Source organism: Ixodes scapularis, unplaced genomic scaffold (genome assembly GCF_016920785.2).
Source record: "Ixodes scapularis isolate PalLabHiFi unplaced genomic scaffold, ASM1692078v2 PGA_scaffold8__174_contigs__length_109621045, whole genome shotgun sequence".
NCBI classification, from domain to species: domain Eukaryota; kingdom Metazoa; phylum Arthropoda; class Arachnida; order Ixodida; family Ixodidae; genus Ixodes; species Ixodes scapularis.
Genome location: NW_024609883.1, coordinates 39,823,398 through 39,844,045, shown reverse-complemented (window position 1 = coordinate 39,844,045; position 20,648 = coordinate 39,823,398). Strand labels below are relative to the sequence as shown.

Below are 20,648 nucleotides of genomic sequence, written 5' to 3'. Positions count from 1 at the left end.
TACTTCGCTATGATAGAGCTTCTAGTATTACATTGTCGCTTTTTCAAACTGTTTTGCGTGCAACTGCAAATCGTTGTAACGCTGCTAACTGAGGTTCACTGCGTAACTTTTACATAAGGTAGAAGTTGCAAACACAGCTTACCATCAGTGGCCTTCTGTGGCAACCAGATTCTCCACTAAACGAAATATCAATAATACATCAATACATCTTCTTTTATATGTATTCCAACCAGCTGCCAAGGGGATCAAAACTGAAAAGGCTAGCAGCTGCGTCTAGCAGTGACAGCCCTGCTGGAGGCTCCATTTCAGTGAGTTTTCTACCGCTTCCCAGTGTGCAATGTATATTGGGTGCAAGCTGCATGTTCTACTACAATTATCTTGCGCGCAGCAACCGGCAGAAGCGTGGCAAGGGCAAGCGGCTGCACATGGATCCTGCGATGGTAGTCAAGGAGCTGGACCAGATGTACGAAGCCTTTGTACCATTCTGGTGACATTTTTTACTGTGGCCATTCAACCCTTTCATTGATTTTGAGAGCAGATTTTTATATGCATCAGGCACACAGACAGCAGCTGCAAATGTTTACTTTTCTGTAGGTTGCTCAACTTCTCAGCTGGCCCAAATAGAGTTGACTCTGTGTGCAGGAGCATTATATTGCACTCAGCCTCCCTTGCATTGTGTTGTAGGCTTACTGCTCCCGGTGTTCTGCCCCTCGTGCAACCGTTGGCACACAGACGGACACTACAGGAATTGGCACCGTAGATTGTGTGACACCAGTGTGTGAGTATGACAGAGTATTTAATTAACTTAATTATTTTGGCAATGCATCAGCATGTTGACAGCCTTTTCTGTAGACTTCATTCTAAGCTTGCATTATGTATTGCATCTTTAGCGTCATCGGTCGACCAAGGGTGCAACGCCGCTGTGCTCGCACCACAACCAAATGCAGGGTCCCCAGGAGCGCCCAGACCAGTCGAACCTGCCACAGCTACCAAGGCTCGGGTGCTGTTGCCAGTCCCCGGCACGACAGGCGCTACAGGAACGGCCACTGTTGACCCTCTGACACCAGTGTGTGAGTATGACAGAGTATTTAATTAACTTAATTATTTTGGCAATGCATCAGCATGTTGACAGTCTTTTCTGTAGACTTCATACTAAGCTTGGATTATGTATTGCATCTCTAGTGTCATCGGTCGACCAAGGGTGCAACGCCTTTGTGCTCGCACCACAACCAGATGCAGGGTCCCCAGGAGCGCCCAGACCAGTCGAACCTGCCACAGCTACCAAGGCTCGGCTGCCATCGCCAATCCCCAGCACGGCCCCCGGCTTCGGAGCCCCGGACGAGCCCACCAGTGAAGTCGCTAACCGTCGCAGCTCCACACCCAAACCATCTGAGGACGACCAAAGTGCAGAGCAGGTAAGTTCTGGCGATGAGCCGAATATGCCTTGGTACGCAGAGAACAACGATGGGCTGGAGGACATGTCAGATGACTCCGGTGACTCGGACAGTGAAACAAGTTCCGACATGGAAGAGGGCTCAGACCTCTGCTTTCAAGCTGCGAGCGACGTGGGCCTGGGTGAGGAGTTCCGCATGACTCGTACAATGCGAGAAGGGGCTACTTCACCGGAGGTGTTTACACAGAAATTTGTTTAAAGAAGGCTAAGCATCCAGGTTACTTTGCTGGTGTGACTGGTCTGAGATGATAGCTGGGCAAAAATTTAGTATTGGAAAAAAAATCTGTCAGAAGACCACTGTCTCAGCAGTGTTTCCCATACTAATGCTATGCCAGCTCCTAATCACTTCAAATATCCTTACATTGAAGACGATGACACGGAGGACGACTATGATGCGCCTGGTGAAGCCGACAGCTCCTACGTGCTCTCTGCAAATGAGAGCTTCCTGAGGTAACCGTTTTCGAAAACTTCCAGTGTGTATTAAAGTTGAATTTACATTTCTAGTGATCAACAGGACATGAAGAAGTGCCACACCAGAAAGAGGGCAAGTACATTGTTTTTGAGGGGCAGCTCCTGGAGCTCTTCCGGGTGTGCCACACGTGTCTTGCCCCTTGCCGCAACACCACTGTAGTGAAAGGCAGTCTGCTGACAGTGACAAGCACCTGTGAGAACAAGCACACGAGAAAGTGGAGGAGTCAACCGATGCTGGGGGGCAAAAAAGCAGGAAATGTTCTCCTTTGTGCCGGTATTCTCTTTTCAGGTGCCCAGGTCGCGACTACCTTCAGGGTGCTCGAGTCACTTAACATTGCGATGATCACGGAGCGCATGTACTACTACTACCAGAGTGGTTACCTGCTGCCTGTGGTGAAGCAGGTCAGCTAGTACTGAAAGCGGTTCTGAAAATGAAATGACAGTCTTACCCACTTAAATGCCATTATTGCTTGCCAGGTGTACGAACGACGCAACAGCGAGCTCTTGGAAGAACTACGAGGCAAGAACCTTGATCTGGCTGGCGATGGCCGCTGCGACTCTCCGGGGTTCTGCGCCAAGTACTGCACATACACCTTCCATGAGGCGAGCACCAAGAAGCTGATCCACATTGAGCAAGTGCAAGTTCGTGAGGTAAGATTTACTAACCAAGGCAAAAGTGGTTACTGTAGGACTGATATATCTCTTATTTACTATCCCTCATCTTTTGTTAAATTGTATAGTTTAAATGTATTGAGTCAGTGCAATGAGCATTTATGGGTGAACCAAAGAGAGTGGTAGACACGACAGACCTTCTGTCTTTGCCGGTTGATGCAGCTAACAACAACAGATATGGCATTGACAGCGACTGCTGAACCATTAAATGTATACATATTGTAATCAGACAGCTGAAGTGCCCTCGAGCAACGCCATGGAGAAGGTGGCCCTCCTCCGTGGCCTTGCCAAGCTCAAGGATCGAGGCTTCACCATTGCCTCTTTCATGTCAGGTATATAAAATTTACCAGAAGAATTTCGAACCTGCCTATGCTTTTGGGCTCTCTACCACGCAATCCCTTTTCTGCAGACCGCCACCCAGGTGTGGAGTGCCACATGGGGACCATGGAGAGTGGCACAAAGCACTACTTCGACACGTGGCACATCTCCAAAGGTTTGTTGTGCACATTGTTGTTTGCCTACTGGGTTCCTACATGCTGTGGATAACAGATGCCCCCTTTCCAAGGCGTGAAGAAGCTCCTCGCAGCAAGCCGGAGTGGCCCTTGCAAGGATCTGGAGGTGTGGGTGCAGCCGGTAAACAACCACCTGTACCACTGTGCTGCACTGGGGGAAGGAAATGGCCCACTCATGGTAAGCATGTGGATGAGCCTCCTCAACCACGTGGTCAACAAGCATGACGGCCACGACGGACCCTAGCACGAGTGCCTGCACCAGCCGCTCTCCGATCGCACTTGGCTAGCTGTCGGTGAGTTAACTATTTTGTTCATTGTTCACCGTAGCCGTGCTGCGATTCTGATGTGGTGGGGTGACGGGAGGGAGAATGGACATGCCTTGATGATGTCACATAGCTGTATATGTACACTGCAGAACACAGTAAGCACAAACATGGCATCCGCGCTTTTCCATGTTTTCCTCAAACAGGGTATTGAAAAGCGGTCAGTTTTGCTGCCTAACTTAGAGCCCCTAATGAGCAGCTTTCGCTGCACTATTAGTTCCTATGAGAACGTTTCAGGTCTGAGAAAAGCCGGCAACAACTTGTTCGGGTTAACACTGTCACGCTCTCTACATTTTTCAGGTACACCAGCTTACGAAAAGCTCAGGAGTATCGTTGCAAGCCCGCGGCTTCTCAAGGATATCCAGCACCTGTCCCCCGGATCTCAGACGTACTACGTGGAAGCCTTCAACAGCCTCCTGCTAGGGTTCGCCTCCAAATCTCGGGTTTTTTCACCAGAAGGGATGGAAGCAAGGTAAAGCTAAACTGGCCTAATGGTTCCTTCCTCTATTCAGTTGACCATTTCTCAAAAAAATTTGCTATAGTATATTGTCACAAAATCTTCCTTATCAAATGTGAACAAAAAATTTCGAAAGCGTTAGGCGGGAGACGACGAAGTGCTAGAAGAGGGCACACAGCACTTGCTTTCAGTTCCTGACCAACCGAGCACGGCTGAACTTCCCTTGTGAATACGAATACATTTTATAGGAAGTTCGTTACGAAGGGCAGAACAATGTATGGCCGTATAAAAGTATCGCAACCGGCGGCGTAGATTCACCGAGCTCTCTATTTTGCGTGTGCCGACGACGTTTTTGTTGCCTTTTATAACAGTAGCTGCCTTTGCACCGCCAAGCGAAGGGCTCGATCGCGTTGCATCACTTCGAACAGCAGCACTGATATCTACAGTCACCCGCTTTTTCTTCAACGACCTTGTCAAGGCTTCTTCAATACCGGCGTCAAATAGAAGCGATCGTGCTCGCCATCGCCTGCTTCCAGTTTATTCGGAGACCGTCTGGCACAAGGGAGGAAGCAGAAACTGTGCAGAAGCGGGTTTGGAGCCGCGGATTTTTTTGCCGTTCAGTAGGTTCAGTAGGACTCCGACTCGAGTCACTCCGTTCGGAGGCAATGGAGGCGCTACTGAACGCGCCCAATGCTGTAAAGCTTGCAGTGCAGTGTATTGAAGATGGCTTGCTTGGGAAGTTGCGAGTAAAATATCTGAAATAATGCCAACGTGCCCTCGGCTCCCTGAGGCCCCACGACCCCCACTTTGCGCGCTTCTGCTGTTGTGCATTGCTTGTAATTGGGAGGACAAGCCTGAGCAGAGCAAGGTCAAAAGTTCCGTTGGTTGTTTTCAAGCCAGCACCCTGTAAACAAGGCTTCATAATTTATCATCAAGTTTGGACTAGCTTTTCAAATTTGAATGTGCTACTCCATTTAGTGTATGAAATTTGTGCCCTGTTGAAACCTTATACTCTTGCGTTAATTCGGCCCCATGCTGTGTCTGTCTTTATTGTAGGACCTTGGTGGCTGTGCTTCATTTCAACGAAAATGTCGGGCGTGAGCAAGCCACAACCAGGGAAGGGGAGCTTTGCTTCAAGATCGCAACACCCAGATCACGGAAGGGCCACTCAACGGCACGCCCGAAGCCAGCCGACGCAACTTTTCGTATGTTATTGTGGAAACAGTGGGTGACAAAACCGTGACACGAGATATCGACTTGCAGAGTACCGTGACGAGCTCCTGGACGAGTTAATGGTCTGCCTGGGGAAATGGCCCACCTTGAAGGAGGCCGTCGCTGCGAATCCGCCGGACCATCCGCCGCCCATGTGTGCCAGCTATCCAAGGCCCCCCAAGAGCGAGCTGATCGTGGCAAGACGAACCCGGTTTGCCTCTCATGCCGGGTATGTTCACACGAGTAGTTAACATTTCTGGTAGCGTGGCTGCTTGATTAACAGCAAAAATATAACAAAAGCGTAGCCCCCCCTTCATCGAAGTGAAGGCACAGATAATTGTTTTGTGTTTTAATGCGAAAGCATTAACTGGTCTCATGGAGCGACCTGACCGAAACGCAAAAACGGCTCCTAGTTTCTGCCGCGACCCCAATAAGAGTGATTCGCCTTCGGTTCCATTGACTGGCGTGCGTCGACGGAGCTCCCATTGGCCGCTGCGGCCTCCGAGATCCATGGCCTCCGAGTTCCCGAAGCGCGCGCGCGCTAGTACGTGATAGAACTCCGGTGCGAGGAACGAGCCGTACGCCATGTTTGAACAAAAGCCAAGGAAGAAGATGACAATGTTTATTAGGATGGCGTAATGTGCGATAACTGTACAAGAAAGACTAAGATCGAGTTTTTTCAGTACGCAGCAGACGACAAAGGGAGCGGCTTGCATGCTTTCGCATTTACAACTCGTAAGAAATGCTTAGGTGTACCTCGAGTTTTTTGCCTTCCACAATAGTCGGTGGCTGCTGGCTATTGTGTGGTGTAGCTCACACTGAAATTTGCACTGCAGATCATCTCAGAAGCTCATCTGAACCACCTACGGCACTCTCTTCACAGCAACCAGTTACTTGTTTATGGCATAAGGTATGCTACGGATGGAGCAGATTTTTTTTTTTTCCTGCAAGGTGCATGAGTGTATTGTCTGTCTGTGTAACATGTTTTCACTGAAGTAGAGGAAGCGACCCAACTTTGCAAGGCAAGGTTTGTAGCATGCCTTTTTTTGGTGTCACTGTCAGTCGTATTTATTCAAATAAATTGTTACTTTGTTGCTTTTTTTACAGCAGAGGTAAGTTCTTCTTTGCTGCCTGTGTGTGTCTTTTTTTATGTCGCAGGCAGACCCCAGATTCACAAGAGGGCTCTCCTCCCCGCTGCCAGCCGTTAGTCACTGGCCATGAGGTAGGGAAGATAACGAAGCATATTTTTTATCCCTGCAAGCTGCAGGTGCACGCTCGGAACCTGAACGTTCCCTTGGAGCTCAAGGGCGGCCAGTCTCTTCAGCATGCATTGTTGCCTCGCTTTCTGTCTAGTCACATTTATTCGAATAATTTGTTGCATTGTTGCTTTCTTTACAGCAGAGGTAAGTTCTTGTTTGCTGCCTGTGTGTGCCTTTTTTATGTCGCAGGCAGACCCCAGGTTCACAAGTGGGCTCTCCTCCCCGCTGCCAGCCGCTAGTCACCGGCCATGAGGTAGGGAAGATAACGAAGCATATTTTTTATCCCTGCAAGCTGCAGGTGCACGCTCGGAACCTGAACGTTCCCTTGGAGCTCAAGGGCGGCCAGTCTCTTCAGCATGCATTGTTGCCTCGCTTTCTGTCTAGTCACGTTTATTCAAATAAATTGTTACTTTCTTTACAGCAGAGGTAAGTTCTTGTTTGCTGCCTGTGTGTGCCTTTTTTATGTCGCAGGCAGACCCCAGGTTCACAAGAGGGCTCTCCTCCCCGCTGCCAGCCGTTAGTCACTGGCCATGAGGTAGGAAAGATAACGAAGCATATTTTTTATCCCTGCAAGCTGCAGGTGCACGCTCGGAACCTGAACGTTCCCTTGGAGCTCAAGGGCGGCCAGTCTCTTCAGCATGCATTGTTGCCTCGCTTTCTGTCTAGTCACGTTTATTCAAATAAATTGTTACTTTCTTTACAGCAGAGGTAAGTTCTTGTTTGCTGCCTGTGTGTGCCTTTTTTTATGTCGCAGGCAGACCCCAGGTTCACAAGAGGGCTCTCCTCCCCGCTGCCAGCCGTTAGTCACTGGCCATGAGGTAGGAAAGATAACGAAGCATACTTTTTATCCCTGCAAGCTGCAGGTGCACGCTCGGAACCTGAACGTTCCCTTGGAGCTCAAGGGCGGCCAGTCTCTTCAGCATGCATTGTTGCCTCGCTTTCTGTCTAGTCACATTTATTCGAATAATTTGTTGCATTGTTGCTTTCTTTACAGCAGAGGTAAGTTCTTGTTTGCTGCCTGTGTGTGCCTTTTTTTATGTCGCAGGCAGACCCCAGGTTCACAAGTGAGTTCTCCTCCCCGCTGCCAGCCGTTAGTCACTGGCCATGAGGTAGGGAAGATAACGAAGCATATTTTTTATCCCTGCAAGCTGCAGGTGCACGCTCGAAACCTGAACGTTCCCTTGGAGCTCAAGGGCGGCCAGTCTCTTCAGCATGCATTGTTGCCTCGCTTTCTGTCTAGTCACGTTTATTCAAATAAATTGTTACTTTCTTTACAGCAGAGGTAAGTTCTTGTTTGCTGCCTGTGTGTGCCTTTTTTTATGTCGCAGGCAGACCCCAGGTTCACAAGAGGGCTCTCCTCCCTGCTGCCAGCCGTTAGTCACTGGCCATGAGGTAGGGAAGATAACGAAGCATATTTTTTATCCCTGCAAGCTGCAGGTGCGCGCTCGGAACCTGAACGTTCCCTTGGAGCTCAAGGGCGGCCAGTCTCTTCAGCATGCATTGTTGCCTCGCTTTCTGTCTAGTCACGTTTATTCGAATAAATTGTTACTTTCTTTACAGCAGAGGTAAGTTCTTGTTTGCTGCCTGTGTGTGCCTTTTTTATGTCGCAGGCAGACCCCAGGTTCACAAGAGGGCTCTCCTCCCCGCTGCCAGCCGTTAGCCACTGGCCATGAGGTAGGGAAGATAACGAAGCATATTTTTTATCCCTGCAAGCTGCAGGTGCACGCTCGGAACCTGAACGTTCCCTTGGAGCTCAAGGGCGGCCAGTCTCTTCAGCATGCATTGTTGCCTCGCTTTCTGTCTAGTCACATTTATTCGAATAATTTGTTGCATTGTTGCTTTCTTTACAGCAGAGGTAAGTTCTTGTTTGCTGCCAGTGTGTGCCTTTTTTATGTCGCAGGCAGACCCCAAGTTCACAGGGGGTTCTCTCTACGATTACTTTTCTTCCATGCACATAAGCTGTGACTGATTATTTGTATGTTCTTGTGCCTGCCCTTGTTTTGTCTCTAGTTTGAGTGGCTATACTATGCATGTTCTCACATCCCCAACATCCCCCCCCCCAAAAAAGAAACAACCCTCCCAGTGCCAGTGATGAAACAATAGACCACTATGCAATGGAGCCTACAATGCAGAGGCCAATATTCTGAGGCTTTACTAAAACAACCTCCCTTTTTATATACTAAACACCCCTTCCCCAGCATATATGTAAAACATTTTCATTTTGATAATAAAGAATACGTCACACAACGATCAGCTTGCAACTTCTTTTATTTCTATAGGCCTCAGCACAGCAACACTGCATTCCTGTTGCGTAAAATACACCAGTTCACTCTGAAGGTACAGTAACATGACTGGAGTACAAGTCCAGCGGAAGACACCAATGGCATGCAGGCACAGTAGCAGCTTCTTTGTTGCGGGCTTAGTGGAGGGGGAAATGCGGTCTATGAACCGTGCTTAGGGGGGAGGCAAACCTTCATGGGGGTTTGATAACTTGCTAGTGCAGTAAAAGTTTAAAAGTTAACTGTGGCTAGCCCTAGCGAAAATTGCAATAAAGGTTTTTTATCTGTATTCGGTGTATCGGGTTATGGTCCAGTAGGAATAGGTCGTCCAGTAGATCCTAGCGGAACCAACGCAGAAAGAAAGTCGCCTGCTTCTTGGGCATGAGTTGCGGTGACGTGAGGACGGCGCCGAGCTCAGATTGGCTTTGTCAGTAAGAACAGTGGGTAGACCTCAATGCTAGATGCTTAGAGGTCTACCCACTATTTTCTTCAATAAGCCACCAAGTTCTCGGTGCACTGACATTATAACTCCCTGTGTGCATGAAGCAGAAGAGCTTGTGCTCTGTATACGTTTACAAAGCGGGATACGCAAACCCCCGATATACTTCAGACGGATAGGCAGTTCGGATGGCTTGGATGACACAGGAGGGCAGGACTTTCCTGTTGCCTTTGCCAAGCCGCTGCCATATCCACCTGGAGAACTGACGGTATGCCACATACCTGTATTTCCTGTTGGAAGGAAGAGAAGTATGCATGCATAAAATTGTCACAAAATTATGCGATCTCGGGGAGAATTAGTCAACTGAATATCAACCAGCAGATTAGACTAGGCCGAACTTGCAGATAAAAACATTCATGCAGGCCTACATTCTGCATATTCAACCTTACTTATGGGCCGTTCTCTGCCTGAGGAGTTCCCCGTCGTGCAGCTCCATTGCCCTCATGCCATAAGCAATCTGGAGGACGACGGGGTTCAGGATGGCACCAAAAAAGTCTTTGTGGCGCGTGATGCACTTGTTGCCGGCCTTGGCGGTGACCTGGCTGACCTCTTGACAGCACAGGCACTCTCGCGTCGTGGGCATCACAACGCAGTGGCCGCAACTGCACCTTGTAGCATACAATATCGTGCCAGTCAATACCAGCATAACACATTTATCGCCACCCTCGCCAGTTACGGTACCCAAAGGGACAGTTAGTGGCTGATTAGTGAAGGCACCCGACACCGCACTCACCGTTTAATAAAAAAATATCAGTTACCACTGCGTGTCCTCACGGCGGCTTGAAGGGTCGTGCGGCTCGGACGAGCTCGTCGAGGCACCCGCTTCGCCGCCTTCCGCGGCAGATTCTTCGCGCGCGGTTGTCTCGCGGCGATCGGCGCGGACGCCTTCCGGCTGGCGAGGCGTGTCCTCGTACGGGCGAAGGCCCAATTCCTGGCAGCGTTGAAGCAACCGACGCTTCAGGTCAGGGTCCATTGCGACGACTATGTACTGTCTAGTCTGCACGACCACGGCACCACGGTGACCACGGTACGTTCACGGTACGACGTGGTACGGCGTGCGACCGGCAGATACAGGAAGTAGCAATGGCTCTCGTACGGGGCGCAGCCAAGCAGCCAAGCCGATCCACTACGAAGGGGTGGGGAGTACCTCTCCTCCACGCGCCAGAAATGCCGAGAGAGAGAAGAAGTGGAAAGGAGGTGACTACCGACTAAATTGCGTCTGGCGCAGCCAATATTGCTCTAAACATTTTTTTTTTCGCGTATAATTTATTTTTTGACACGCGTGTCCCAACCAGACTGTTTAAAAAAACTTTTTTTTTTCTTTTCAGGGGCCCTTTAAGATATCTTGTAAACATTTTTTAGAGGAGTCGCCTTCCTGTAGGACTTCTTGTAGAAAAAATATACAGGAAGCACCTTCCTTTAAGATTTCCTGTAAAATTTTCACAGGTGTCGCCTTCCTATAGGACTGCCTGTAGAAAAATATACAGGAAACACCTTCCTTTAAGGTTTCCTGGAAAAATTTTTTCCATGAGTCACCTTCCTGTAGGACTTCCTTTAGAAAAATGTACAGGAAACACCTTCCTTACAGATTTCCTGTAAATTCTTTTACACGAAACTGTTTCCTGTAGTTACAGGAAACACCTTCCTTTAAGATTTCATGTAAACATTTTTTACAGGAGTCGCCTTCCTGTACGACTTCCTGTAGAAAAATATACAGGAAACACCTTCCTCTAAGATTTCGTGTAAACATTTTTTACAGGTGTGGCCTTCCTGTCGGACTTCCTGTAGAAAAATATACAGGAAACACCTTTCTTTAAAATTTCCTGAAAACATCTTTTACAGGAGTCGGCTTCCTGTAGGATTTCCTGTAGAAAAATGTACAGAAAACACCTTCCTTACAGATTTCCTGTAAATTCTTTTACACGAAACTGTTTCCTGTAGGACTTCCCGTAGAAAAATGTACAGGAAACACCTTCCCATAAGATTCATGTAAAACGTTACAGGATTGTTCGATAGGGTACTGCAGCCTTTCCCAATTAGACGTTGGCATTCACTTTCGCCATCCTGATGTGAGTGGCCTGAGGCGACAAAAAATGAGTCTCCCCTGCTGAAGTCCTGGCTTGATGGAAGACTGCGATGGCTGTTTACGGTAAGGTGCTCTTTATATTGAGTAATATAATAGCGACTTATTGCTCCTAGTATTGCTTTTAACACAGACTGCATTTATGGGCTGGCCTTTAGCAATTCTGTTGCTACTGACTTGGAATGAAAGCCTGTAGGGGAATTGCGTATTTCATTCGTAAGTGGAATTATGAGTTTACAACAGTAGTGCGTTGCGTTGCCTTGCGCTGGGAAATCCGTGGCTGACTGGCCTAGCGCACACCAACTTGGAGCACGTGGAGCGAAAGCTTGCGCTGCAGAACTCAAGGATCCTGGGTTCAATCCCCACCCCTGCCCATTTCGATCTGGATGAGCATCGTACCGGCGTTCGGTCATGTATCACTACTACGTGGTGCAGGTTGAAGATTCCAGGCTGGCAGTCATACTGCACTGGCTAAATTTCTCATCTACAGCGAGCAACTCATCGCAACTTTGAAATGGCTTACCAACTACACGCTCTATAAATATCCACAGAACCCTAACAGAAGTGCGTCACTACTTGCATCCAGTAGTGCTGTGTGTTGTATGTGTATTTTGTATTTGTTTATTTAGTGTTCCCAATAATGGCTGAAGCCTTCTCATTGGTGCGCTTGTTAGTAGCAGCACAAACACGGACAAACGGCGACAGTGGTGAACAGCACCCCTTTTGCCGCTCGCCACCGCGCCCATTGGTTTTCGGAGAAGTTTGCAGTCTTAGTCTTTGTGGTACTTGGTCATCTTTCGCACATGGACACAACCAGGGTACTGTACCTACAACTCAACACTTGCAAGACTTGCGTGAATACACCCTGTAGGTGCTCGTACTTTCAGAGTCATTTTATTGTTGCAGGAATTATAAAATGGATGCTTGGGCGAGTTGATGAACCATGTTCTACGGTGACAGCGCAGAGAAACATTCGCACACCAGATATTCAGGAAGACAAGCACACGCGCTGAACTGACAAATCTTGTGTATTCGACTACTTTGTTCTTCTCTTCAACGTCTAGACTGACCTTTCCGAACGTGGTAAGGAGAATAGCACAAAATACAAGGAAAAAAGCAAAGAACAGAAAAAAATGGAGAAACGAAAATAGGAAGCCTTTACAAGTCATTCCCCTCCATTACCGCTATCTTTAAGATGGAAATGGGAGCTTTTTGGTCGACAACACAATAGAAGGACTACTTACACACTTGTTCTTCATATGTGCTGTACTCTTTGCACTTCCTTTATTTCTATTGGCAATGGGTCTCCACTCTTAACTATTAGGAACAATTTTCAAAATGTGTTACACAACCACAATCCGGACAGTGGGTTCCCAAATGCCCAGTGGCGACTCGGTGGGTGTTATAACAATGCTCCTTTAAACGATCATCAAACAACTGCCAGTCTGGCATACATGCCAGACTGGCAGGTGTTTGAATGATCGATTAAGGGAGCATTTTTATATTAACCACCGAGTCGTCGGTGAACATTTGGGAATCTGATGTCAAGATTGTGGTTGCGCAGCATATTTTGAAAATTGTTCCGTAGTAGATAGGATTTGAGCACCATTGACAAGAGAAATAATGAAAGCGCAAATAATAAAGTATCCGAAGAACAAGTGTGTAAGTAGTACTTCTATAGCGCAGTCGACCAAAGAGCTCAAATTTCTATCTAAACGATAGCGGTAAGGGAGAAGGATGAATCGTAAAGGTTTTCCTTTTTCGTTTTTTACTTTTTTTGTTTGTTTTGTCTTTTGCTTTTTTCTTGTATTTAGTTATATTTCTTCTGCTTATCACGTTCTGGAAATTCAATCCAGACATTGAAGAGGAGAATGAAGTAGTCGAATACACAAGAGCTATAACTTTAGTGCGTGTGCTTGTCTTTCTGAGTATCTGGTGTGTGATTGTTTCCCTCCACTGTCACAGTAGAATATGCAAATATGAATAATGCCGTTTGCATATTTGTCATGCCAAAGCCTGTCACACTTGTTCCGAACTCTGATCTCCACGAGATCACAATACCATCGTTTCTGTTGTAGTGGCCTTGCAGACTCTATACTTGTTTTGCTTCAGTCTTTGAAAGGGGGACGCTGTAATCCGATTCTACTCATCTATGGTTTACTAGATAGCACCTTATTTGCAGAGCTAGTCTTAGGTTTTTGTAGTTCCATTGAAATATATTTCAGCGTTTAAGTTATTTGTTATTTGGCATGTAAACTTACAAGCTTATCTAGATTGAAGGCAACAAATATTTTGCCTGCACTCATGGTACGCGTTTGAAGTATATCGCATTAACTCAATTTACCCAACCTCTGATTTGTATTTGTCAGTGCCTCTAGCGAATTGTGCCTGCTAGGATTGCTTTTGTTTGTTTGGTTTCACAAAATCTACACCGCCGTTTTCCACCTTTTTAATCAGTGCAGCCCTCGCAGAACAGAAGCTGGCATCGACTAGGCCGAGGATCAGGTCCATGACAGTCTGCAAAGGTTGTTGATGGGTAAGCTGCCTTATATATACAGCTGTGTAATAGCAGCTTGTCTTGGGTGACAATTTGAAATGCATTTTTATGTTTTAGAAAGTGAAATTTGCATGGGCATACTTGCAATGTTAAACCTTACCAAGCCTTTTCTTAACTTTCATCCTCTTGAGATTTCAATACAGCCGCCGGTGCTGCACACACACTGGATACTTCGGCCAGGTAGAGACTTGATCTATATGAAGGTAAACAGGTGAGTATCAGCTGCTCAGTGCCGTCTGTGGTGACGTTCTCTCCTTATCAGACGACTTACTACACTTGGTTCGCAAGGCATTTGAAAAGGAGAGCAAGTCAGCTGCTGCATGATGCTCCCAGTACCGAGCCGTCGCCGATTGCTTGTTCACCTTCGTATAGATCACGACTGTACTTCAAGCTCGGCAAGTGTGATGCTTATCTGATTGAGCCTAGCAGTGGTGTGCTGAGCGGCATATGTAGAGCTAGTTGACTTGTGTACACATTGGCTGTGCGGTATAAAACAGACCCAAATGAGACCTTTAATGCAATCTTGTTTAGTCCCATTGATGTTATCATTATGATTACACAACGTTTTATTGTGCTACGAAAAAAAAACGCGATGTAATCGTTTTTTTAGACTGCGTGTGCGACCTCCAAGCTTGTGTTAGTACGTCCTGTGTGGTGAAATGCCCAGTATAAGCAAAATTAGAGAATCCTTCAGCTATATGCTGCAAGGTATGAAAAAAGCTGTCCAGCCGCATTCTCCTCTCTTGTGTATACTGTGCAAATGCAGACTGACGCACACTTTGGATGCTTTGCACTTAAAGGCCCCACATAAAGCACACCGCTTAATAAGCATAAAATATTTTGAAGTGTTTGCGCAGTTGGCTTTTAAATGTCATGCACACAGGAAGCACAATGGTGGTGTAAAGTATGCCGAAATTTTAATGGTACACATTAAGGTTTTACAGGGTTTGTTCAGCAAAATGCGGGAAAATCGTTTGTGTCAAAACTTTACATCGCACCAAACAATCTTGTGTTGTCCTAGGCCAGGGGCCTATTGAGAAAAATTATTACAAAACAATGTAGCTTGTTAGAACTCCGCCGCGAGGAACGAGCCGTACGCCATGTTTCGACAAAACCAAAACAGAAGAGGACGATGTTTATTGGGATTGCGTCATGTGCGATGGCTATACAAGAAAACGAAAATTGAGTTTCTTCACACTCCCCCACAATGACGTCAAGTCATTAATAAATAGATTCCATGGGGTATAAAAGTTGTACGGGTCTCCTAACAATGGTACCATTAGGAAGACGCACCATAGCAGCTCGTATGTGCCCGTCTCGTCCAGTCAATGCTTCTACGACTTCTCCCGTCTTCCAAAGTTGTCGAGGTTGGAGATGTTGGTGAACCAACACTAGAGTTCCTTTCTTCAGAGCACTGGAGGAAGTCGGCATTGTGAAATGAGCAGATCGCAGACTTGTCAAGTATTCCCTCTTCCATCTACGCCAAAATTGATCTGCCATCCTTTGACGGTAACGCCACCGCCTGTTGTATTGTCCTTCAAGGGGAGGCACAGGCTCCACGCTGGAGCTGGTCGGAAGTGCAGTTAAACGCTTTCCCACCAGAAAATGGGAAGGGGTGAGTGGTTCCTTTTCGGTGGCTTCGGTGTAGACGTATGTCAGAGGTCTTGAGTTAATAACAGCCTCAATTTCAGTTAAGATGGTCGTCAGCTCTTCGAAGTTGCAGTAGCTGTTACCCAAAACTTTCTTGAGTGAGGATTTCACCGACCGGACCATCCTTTCCCAGAACCCACCCCACCAGGCAGCTCTCTCAATTATAAACTTCCACTGTATCTGCCGATCAGCGAAGTAGGCTTGTATCTCCTCTCCACGCAACGTGGTCCACAGTTTCTTCAGGTCCCTTGAAGCACGCTGAAACGTTTTTGCATTGTCAGAAAAGATGACTCTGCACACTCCTCTTCTTGACACAAATCGTCTGAAGGCCATCAGAAAATGGGGGGTGGACATGTCGGTCACTAGTTCGAGGTGAATGGCACGGATAACGGCACAGGTGAAAATGAGGATGTAAGACTTCTTGTCGTTGCCTTTATTCCTTGTGTTGAGTGGTACCGCGAAGTCCACACCAGTCACCTCAAAGGGGGCCGCTTGGGTTACTCTGTCTCGAGGGAGTGGAGCAACTAGCTCGGTGGCCGCTCGGCTGTTGACACGGTCACAGATCACACATTTCTTCAGCACCCTTTTTACCATCTGTCTTCCTCGAACGACCCAGAACTGTTCCCGCAGTTCTGTCAGAGTCTGAAGGGGGCCAGCGTGGAGAAGTCGTCGATGCGTGGCATTGGTTAAAAGCTCGGTAAAATGATGACTTGATGGAAGAATGATGGGATGCTTTGCATTGTCACACATGTCAGCGTTACTGAGGCGTCCTCCGACCCTCAGCACCCCGTCCTTGTCCAGGTATGCGTTTAAGTCCCGTAACGGAGAGTTGCTTTCCATGCGTGCTGAGCGTCGAACGCATTGGAGCTCTCTCTGAAACGCCTCCTGTTGAACCTGCAGGATCAGGCACGTTTGAGCTTCTGCTACCTCTTCGGTCGTCAAATAACCCTCGTGTTTTTGGCTGGGATGTCTAGAGTTATGTATAAATCGTCGTATCCAGGCAACAACTCGAACAAGCTTCGAGAGGGAACTGTGGCGCTGCATATGCAAAACCTGTTCTTCTTTCAGTGTCACGCTATGGACTCGAACTTGTTTCTTCTCTTCATCAGCCGCGGTCATATCAACACCTGCTTCATGCGTTGGCCAGGCAGCAGGTGGCTCCGTGAGCCATGGCGGTCCGTTCCACCATGCCGCACTTGACTTGAGTGCTTCGGGTGTCACCCCTATTGTGAGCAGATCAGCCGGATTTTCTAGTCCAGGACAATGGTTTCAAAGCTCTGGATCAGTCAGCTGTTGGATCTCCAATACTCGATTGGCCACAAAGGGCTTCCACTGCTGAGGAGAACCTCGCACCCAATGTAGTGCGATTGTTGAGTCTGTGCAGAGGTACCAGCTGGCAACTTGTAGGTTCAACGACCTAGTAAGGTAGTCCTTTAGCCGTGCCCCTATCACCATTCCCATCAATTCAGGTCTTGAGAGAGAAAGTTTCTTTAGCGGCGCCACCCGGGTCTTGGACAAAACCAAAGTCACCCTCATTGGTGCAGTCTGCGTGCACAGGTACGCCACAGCCCCATAAGCCTTGGGACTGGCATCTGTGAATATGTGGACTTCATTTCGGTCATCCTCAGGAAGCTCAACGCACCTTCGGGGTACTGTTACTTTCGTTAAGTGGTGCAGTGCTGTATGCCACTGCGTCCATCTTGTTTGAACCTCTTCAGGTAGTGGCGCGTCCCAGTCGACACCCAGTTCCCAGAGGGTTTGGAACATCAGCTTGGCTGTCACGGTGACTGGGGAAAGGAGTCCTAATGGGTCATAAATGCGAGATGATGCCTGGAGAATGAATCATTTCGTGTTGCAGTTCCGGTCTAGGAATTCCAAAACAGGCCCCATGGAGAACGCCAGGCAATCGCTGTCTTTGTCCCAGACAAGTCCTAACACTCGAGAAACGCTAGGGGTGGTACACTCTGCTTGATCTAGAACACACCCGGTTCCTTCCTTGTTGAATAGCTGCTGCAGCTCCGTAGAATTTGTGTTCCACTTCCGCATTGTCATTCCGGCTAGCTTCATGACATGTAATGTTTGTCGATAGAACTGTTCCGCCTCTTCCTCGGTGTTCGCTCCGGTGATAAGATCATCGACGTAGAGTCTTTCGGCTAGTGATTTCGTTGTTTCCGGATAGTCCTCTGATATCGACAAGTGGTGACGTAGCGTGGCTGCGAGAAGGAACGGGCTACTGGTCGCTCCGAAAGGAACCCTTGTCATCCTCCAAACCTCTACAGGAGGGTTCGGCTCTTGCTTCGTTGGCATTCGTTCGTACCAGAAAAATCGCAGAGCGTCACGATCTTCCAGTCTCAGTGATATCTGTAGAAATGCCTTCTCAATGTCTGCACTGAGGCCGATAAGATGAATCCGAAAGTTCAGTAACACTTTCAGGAGGTCTGGATTCAGGCTTGGTCCTGGCTCTAGTGCGTCATTCAGAGACAGACACCCTGGTTCTCTTGACGACGCATCAAACACGACTCTGGCCTTGGTCGAGAGGCTGTCAGGTCGTAACACAGCACGGTGAGGCATGTAGTACACTCGGTTCTCTGCCTTGTCTGCATTCGGGGAAATCTTTTCCGCAACTCCTTGCTGGAGATACTGTCGAATTGTCTGATCATACTCAGTCAGCATCACATCGTCCCTAAGCAACTTCTTTGTGAGGCTCACCAGACGCTTCCTTGCAACTCCTTCATTGTCTGCCAGCTGAAGGTTCATTGGCTTCCAAGGTAAGGCCACCTCATACCGTCCGGTGGTTAGCTTGATGGATGATGTAAATGCTCTGACAACTTCATTCTCCTCTTCCTTTTGTGGGAGGTTAGGATCGGTGATGCCCATACTTTCCAGCTCCCAAAATAACCGGAGCTCGGTAGACAATGAGCATGTGCTTCCACCCACATTGGCCTTCAGAACTGCCGCAGTAGAACAGGAGGCAGTCAAACCGCTGTGGGGAATCGGTCCTTGAAGTGTCCATCCAAAGTCTGTTTTGACAGCGACTAGAGCGCCTTGCACTTTTTGGACCTCACCAGAGACAAGAGTCCAATAGTAGTCAGCACCAATAAGAATGTCAATGCCATGTCTTGTTAACTGGGCTGGTGGCAAGGTGACGTCTGCCAGCTCAGCTATCTGTACTTGGACTCCTTGCACTACACTCTCAGGTAGAAGAAGATGATCGGAGCAAATCTCTGGTATCTCCAGAGCTTCTAGGCAGTGCTTCTTTTGGCTGTACTGGCTCCTTAGCCAGATTCGTACCCTTCTGCGTTTTTCCTTGATGATGTTTCCTGCTCCTCCAAAAGGGTAGATAGTAATGTCTTCTTCACCAACAACCTCGAGCTGCAGCTTACGTGAAAGTTCTTCCATCACAAAGGTTCGTTGGCTTCCTCCATCAAAAAGGATGCGCCTGAGAGCTCTTTGCTGTTTCCCTTCCGCCCAGACCTGAGCTGTTTGAAGTAGTACAGCAGGTGTTTTATCGCTCTTCCTGCCAGTTGAAGAGTGTAACTCTGCTGCGGTGTTCTTACTTTTCTTCCAGGATGGGTCACACATTTGAGTTATGTGCCTTCGCCCGCATGTTTCACACACGATTCTTTTGTTGCGACATTCTTTGGAGGTGTGTCCCTTGATCGAACACCGGAAACATCGTCCTGCTTCTCGAAATCTTTGCTTCTTCTCCTCCAGAGAAATTGATCTCTGACAATTTTGTGTAGCGTGGTTCTTCGTGGCACAGAATGCGCACGGTTCAGTCTGCTTGGAGCGACTAGTTGAGGAAAGAGCAGCAGCTGATCCCTTCAGAGAAGCCTTTCCACCTTCTGTTATTTTGGTATGGCTCATACCCTTGGCTTCTTGCTGACGAACTTGTTGAGCCTCTTCACGGCTCTCCACTTCGAGCTTAAGGAAGCGTTGTAGGCTCTCTATTTTGATACAGTCGTTTTCCTTGTCTGTAGGACGTCGACACTTGTGGTAATCAATGACTAACTCTCCCGGCAGCATTCTCAGTAGTGCAGAGCAGAGCATAGCTCCGTAAGTGTCGCTCTTCACCCCGAGCGCGGTGAGAGCGGCCATATTGCGTTGCAAGTGGTCATAGGGACGTCGCAATCCGCTCACCTCGCTCGAGTGTCGTACTGCCGGCAAATCAAGTAGTTGGGAGAGGTGTTCTTGAATGAGAACGTCAGTCCGACCGAAGCGCTCCCTGAGAAGCTCAACGACGGTATCGTAGTTTTCTCCCGTTGCTTGAATGCCGGCTATCGCCGATGCTGCCTTTCCCGTAAGCGCCGACCGCAGGTACAAGAACTTCTCAGCGTTAGAAAGGCTGTCGTTGTCATGTATGGCTTGCTTGTACTGTTCCCAGAAGGGTTGCCAATCGGTAGCTGCACCGCCAAACCGTTGAAGCTCCAGTTTCGGCAGCTTCACCTTAGAGGTTGCAACGTGTCTGTCGCCGTCGTTGTGAATCCGCGTTGTACCGGTTTGGGGCCTCGCTCGTCGGAGTTCCTCTACCTCCTGTGCGATGGTGGCGATGTACGCGACGATCTTGTCGTCATATTCAATCGTGCGGGCGTAGTTTTGCTCAACGTCTCCGTCAGGTACCAGTGGTTCGATGGATGCATTCACGTTGCTCAGCTGTATTCGCAACTCACTGAGCCTCACCGATAATACGTTGAGGCTTCGCTCGTCGGAGTGGCTTGCGATAGCTGCGTCGATGTCGGAGATCAGCCTCGTTACTTGAGACCTCAGAGCCGTCCGCTTCTGCTTTAGTCGTTCCATGGCGTCTCTGGGTCTCGCGGCGTTGCTGGCGTTGCGGCGTCACTAGGCCTCGTTGGGCGAGAACTTCGGTAGCGTCGTTGGAGCTCTTCTCTTGCGGCGTCCCTTGGCGCGTTTTCTTGGCGCGTTTCGTTGCGACGTCACTAGGCCTCGTTGAGTGATAACGTCGGTAGCGTCGTTGGAGCTCTTCTCTTGCGGCGTCCCTTGGCGCGTTTTCTTGGCGCGTTTCGTTGCGACGTCACTAGGCCTCGTTGAGTGATAACGTCGGTAGCGTCGTTGGAGCTCGCTCTCTTGTGGCGTCCCTTGGCTCGTTTCGTTGTGGGTGGATGCCCCGTCGTCATTCCGTCGTGACTATCGTTGTCATCCCGAGTTTTCGGCACCAAAATGTTAGAACTCCGCCGCGAGGAACGAGCCGTACGCCATGTTT

The 20,648-nt window shown here is 48.4% G+C and overlaps 2 protein-coding genes and 1 pseudogene across 2 annotated transcripts; 1 reads left to right on the top strand and 2 right to left on the bottom strand.

The window, feature by feature from the left end:
* The first annotated feature begins 1,781 nt into the window (after positions 1 to 1,781).
* Positions 1,782 to 5,982, top strand: LOC120842090 (annotated as a pseudogene).
* A 3,228-nt stretch (positions 5,983 to 9,210) lies between these two features.
* LOC115317009 (P2X purinoceptor 7) lies at positions 9,211 to 9,837 on the bottom strand. The gene is made up of 2 exons (XM_029976562.3): positions 9,527 to 9,837; positions 9,211 to 9,367 (listed from the first exon to the last, which is right to left on the bottom strand). The coding sequence occupies exons 1-2, from the start codon at positions 9,781 to 9,783 to the stop codon at positions 9,211 to 9,213; spliced, it is 414 nt and encodes a 137-aa protein (XP_029832422.2). The 5' UTR covers positions 9,784 to 9,837.
* A 7,055-nt stretch (positions 9,838 to 16,892) lies between these two features.
* On the bottom strand, positions 16,893 to 20,224 carry LOC120842089. The gene is made up of 3 exons (XM_040213113.1): positions 18,137 to 20,224; positions 17,070 to 17,257; positions 16,893 to 17,019 (listed from the first exon to the last, which is right to left on the bottom strand). Exons 1-3 carry the CDS (start codon positions 20,222 to 20,224, stop codon positions 16,893 to 16,895), a joined length of 2,403 nt encoding a protein of 800 aa, XP_040069047.1.
* Positions 20,225 to 20,648: the final 424 nt, after the last annotated feature.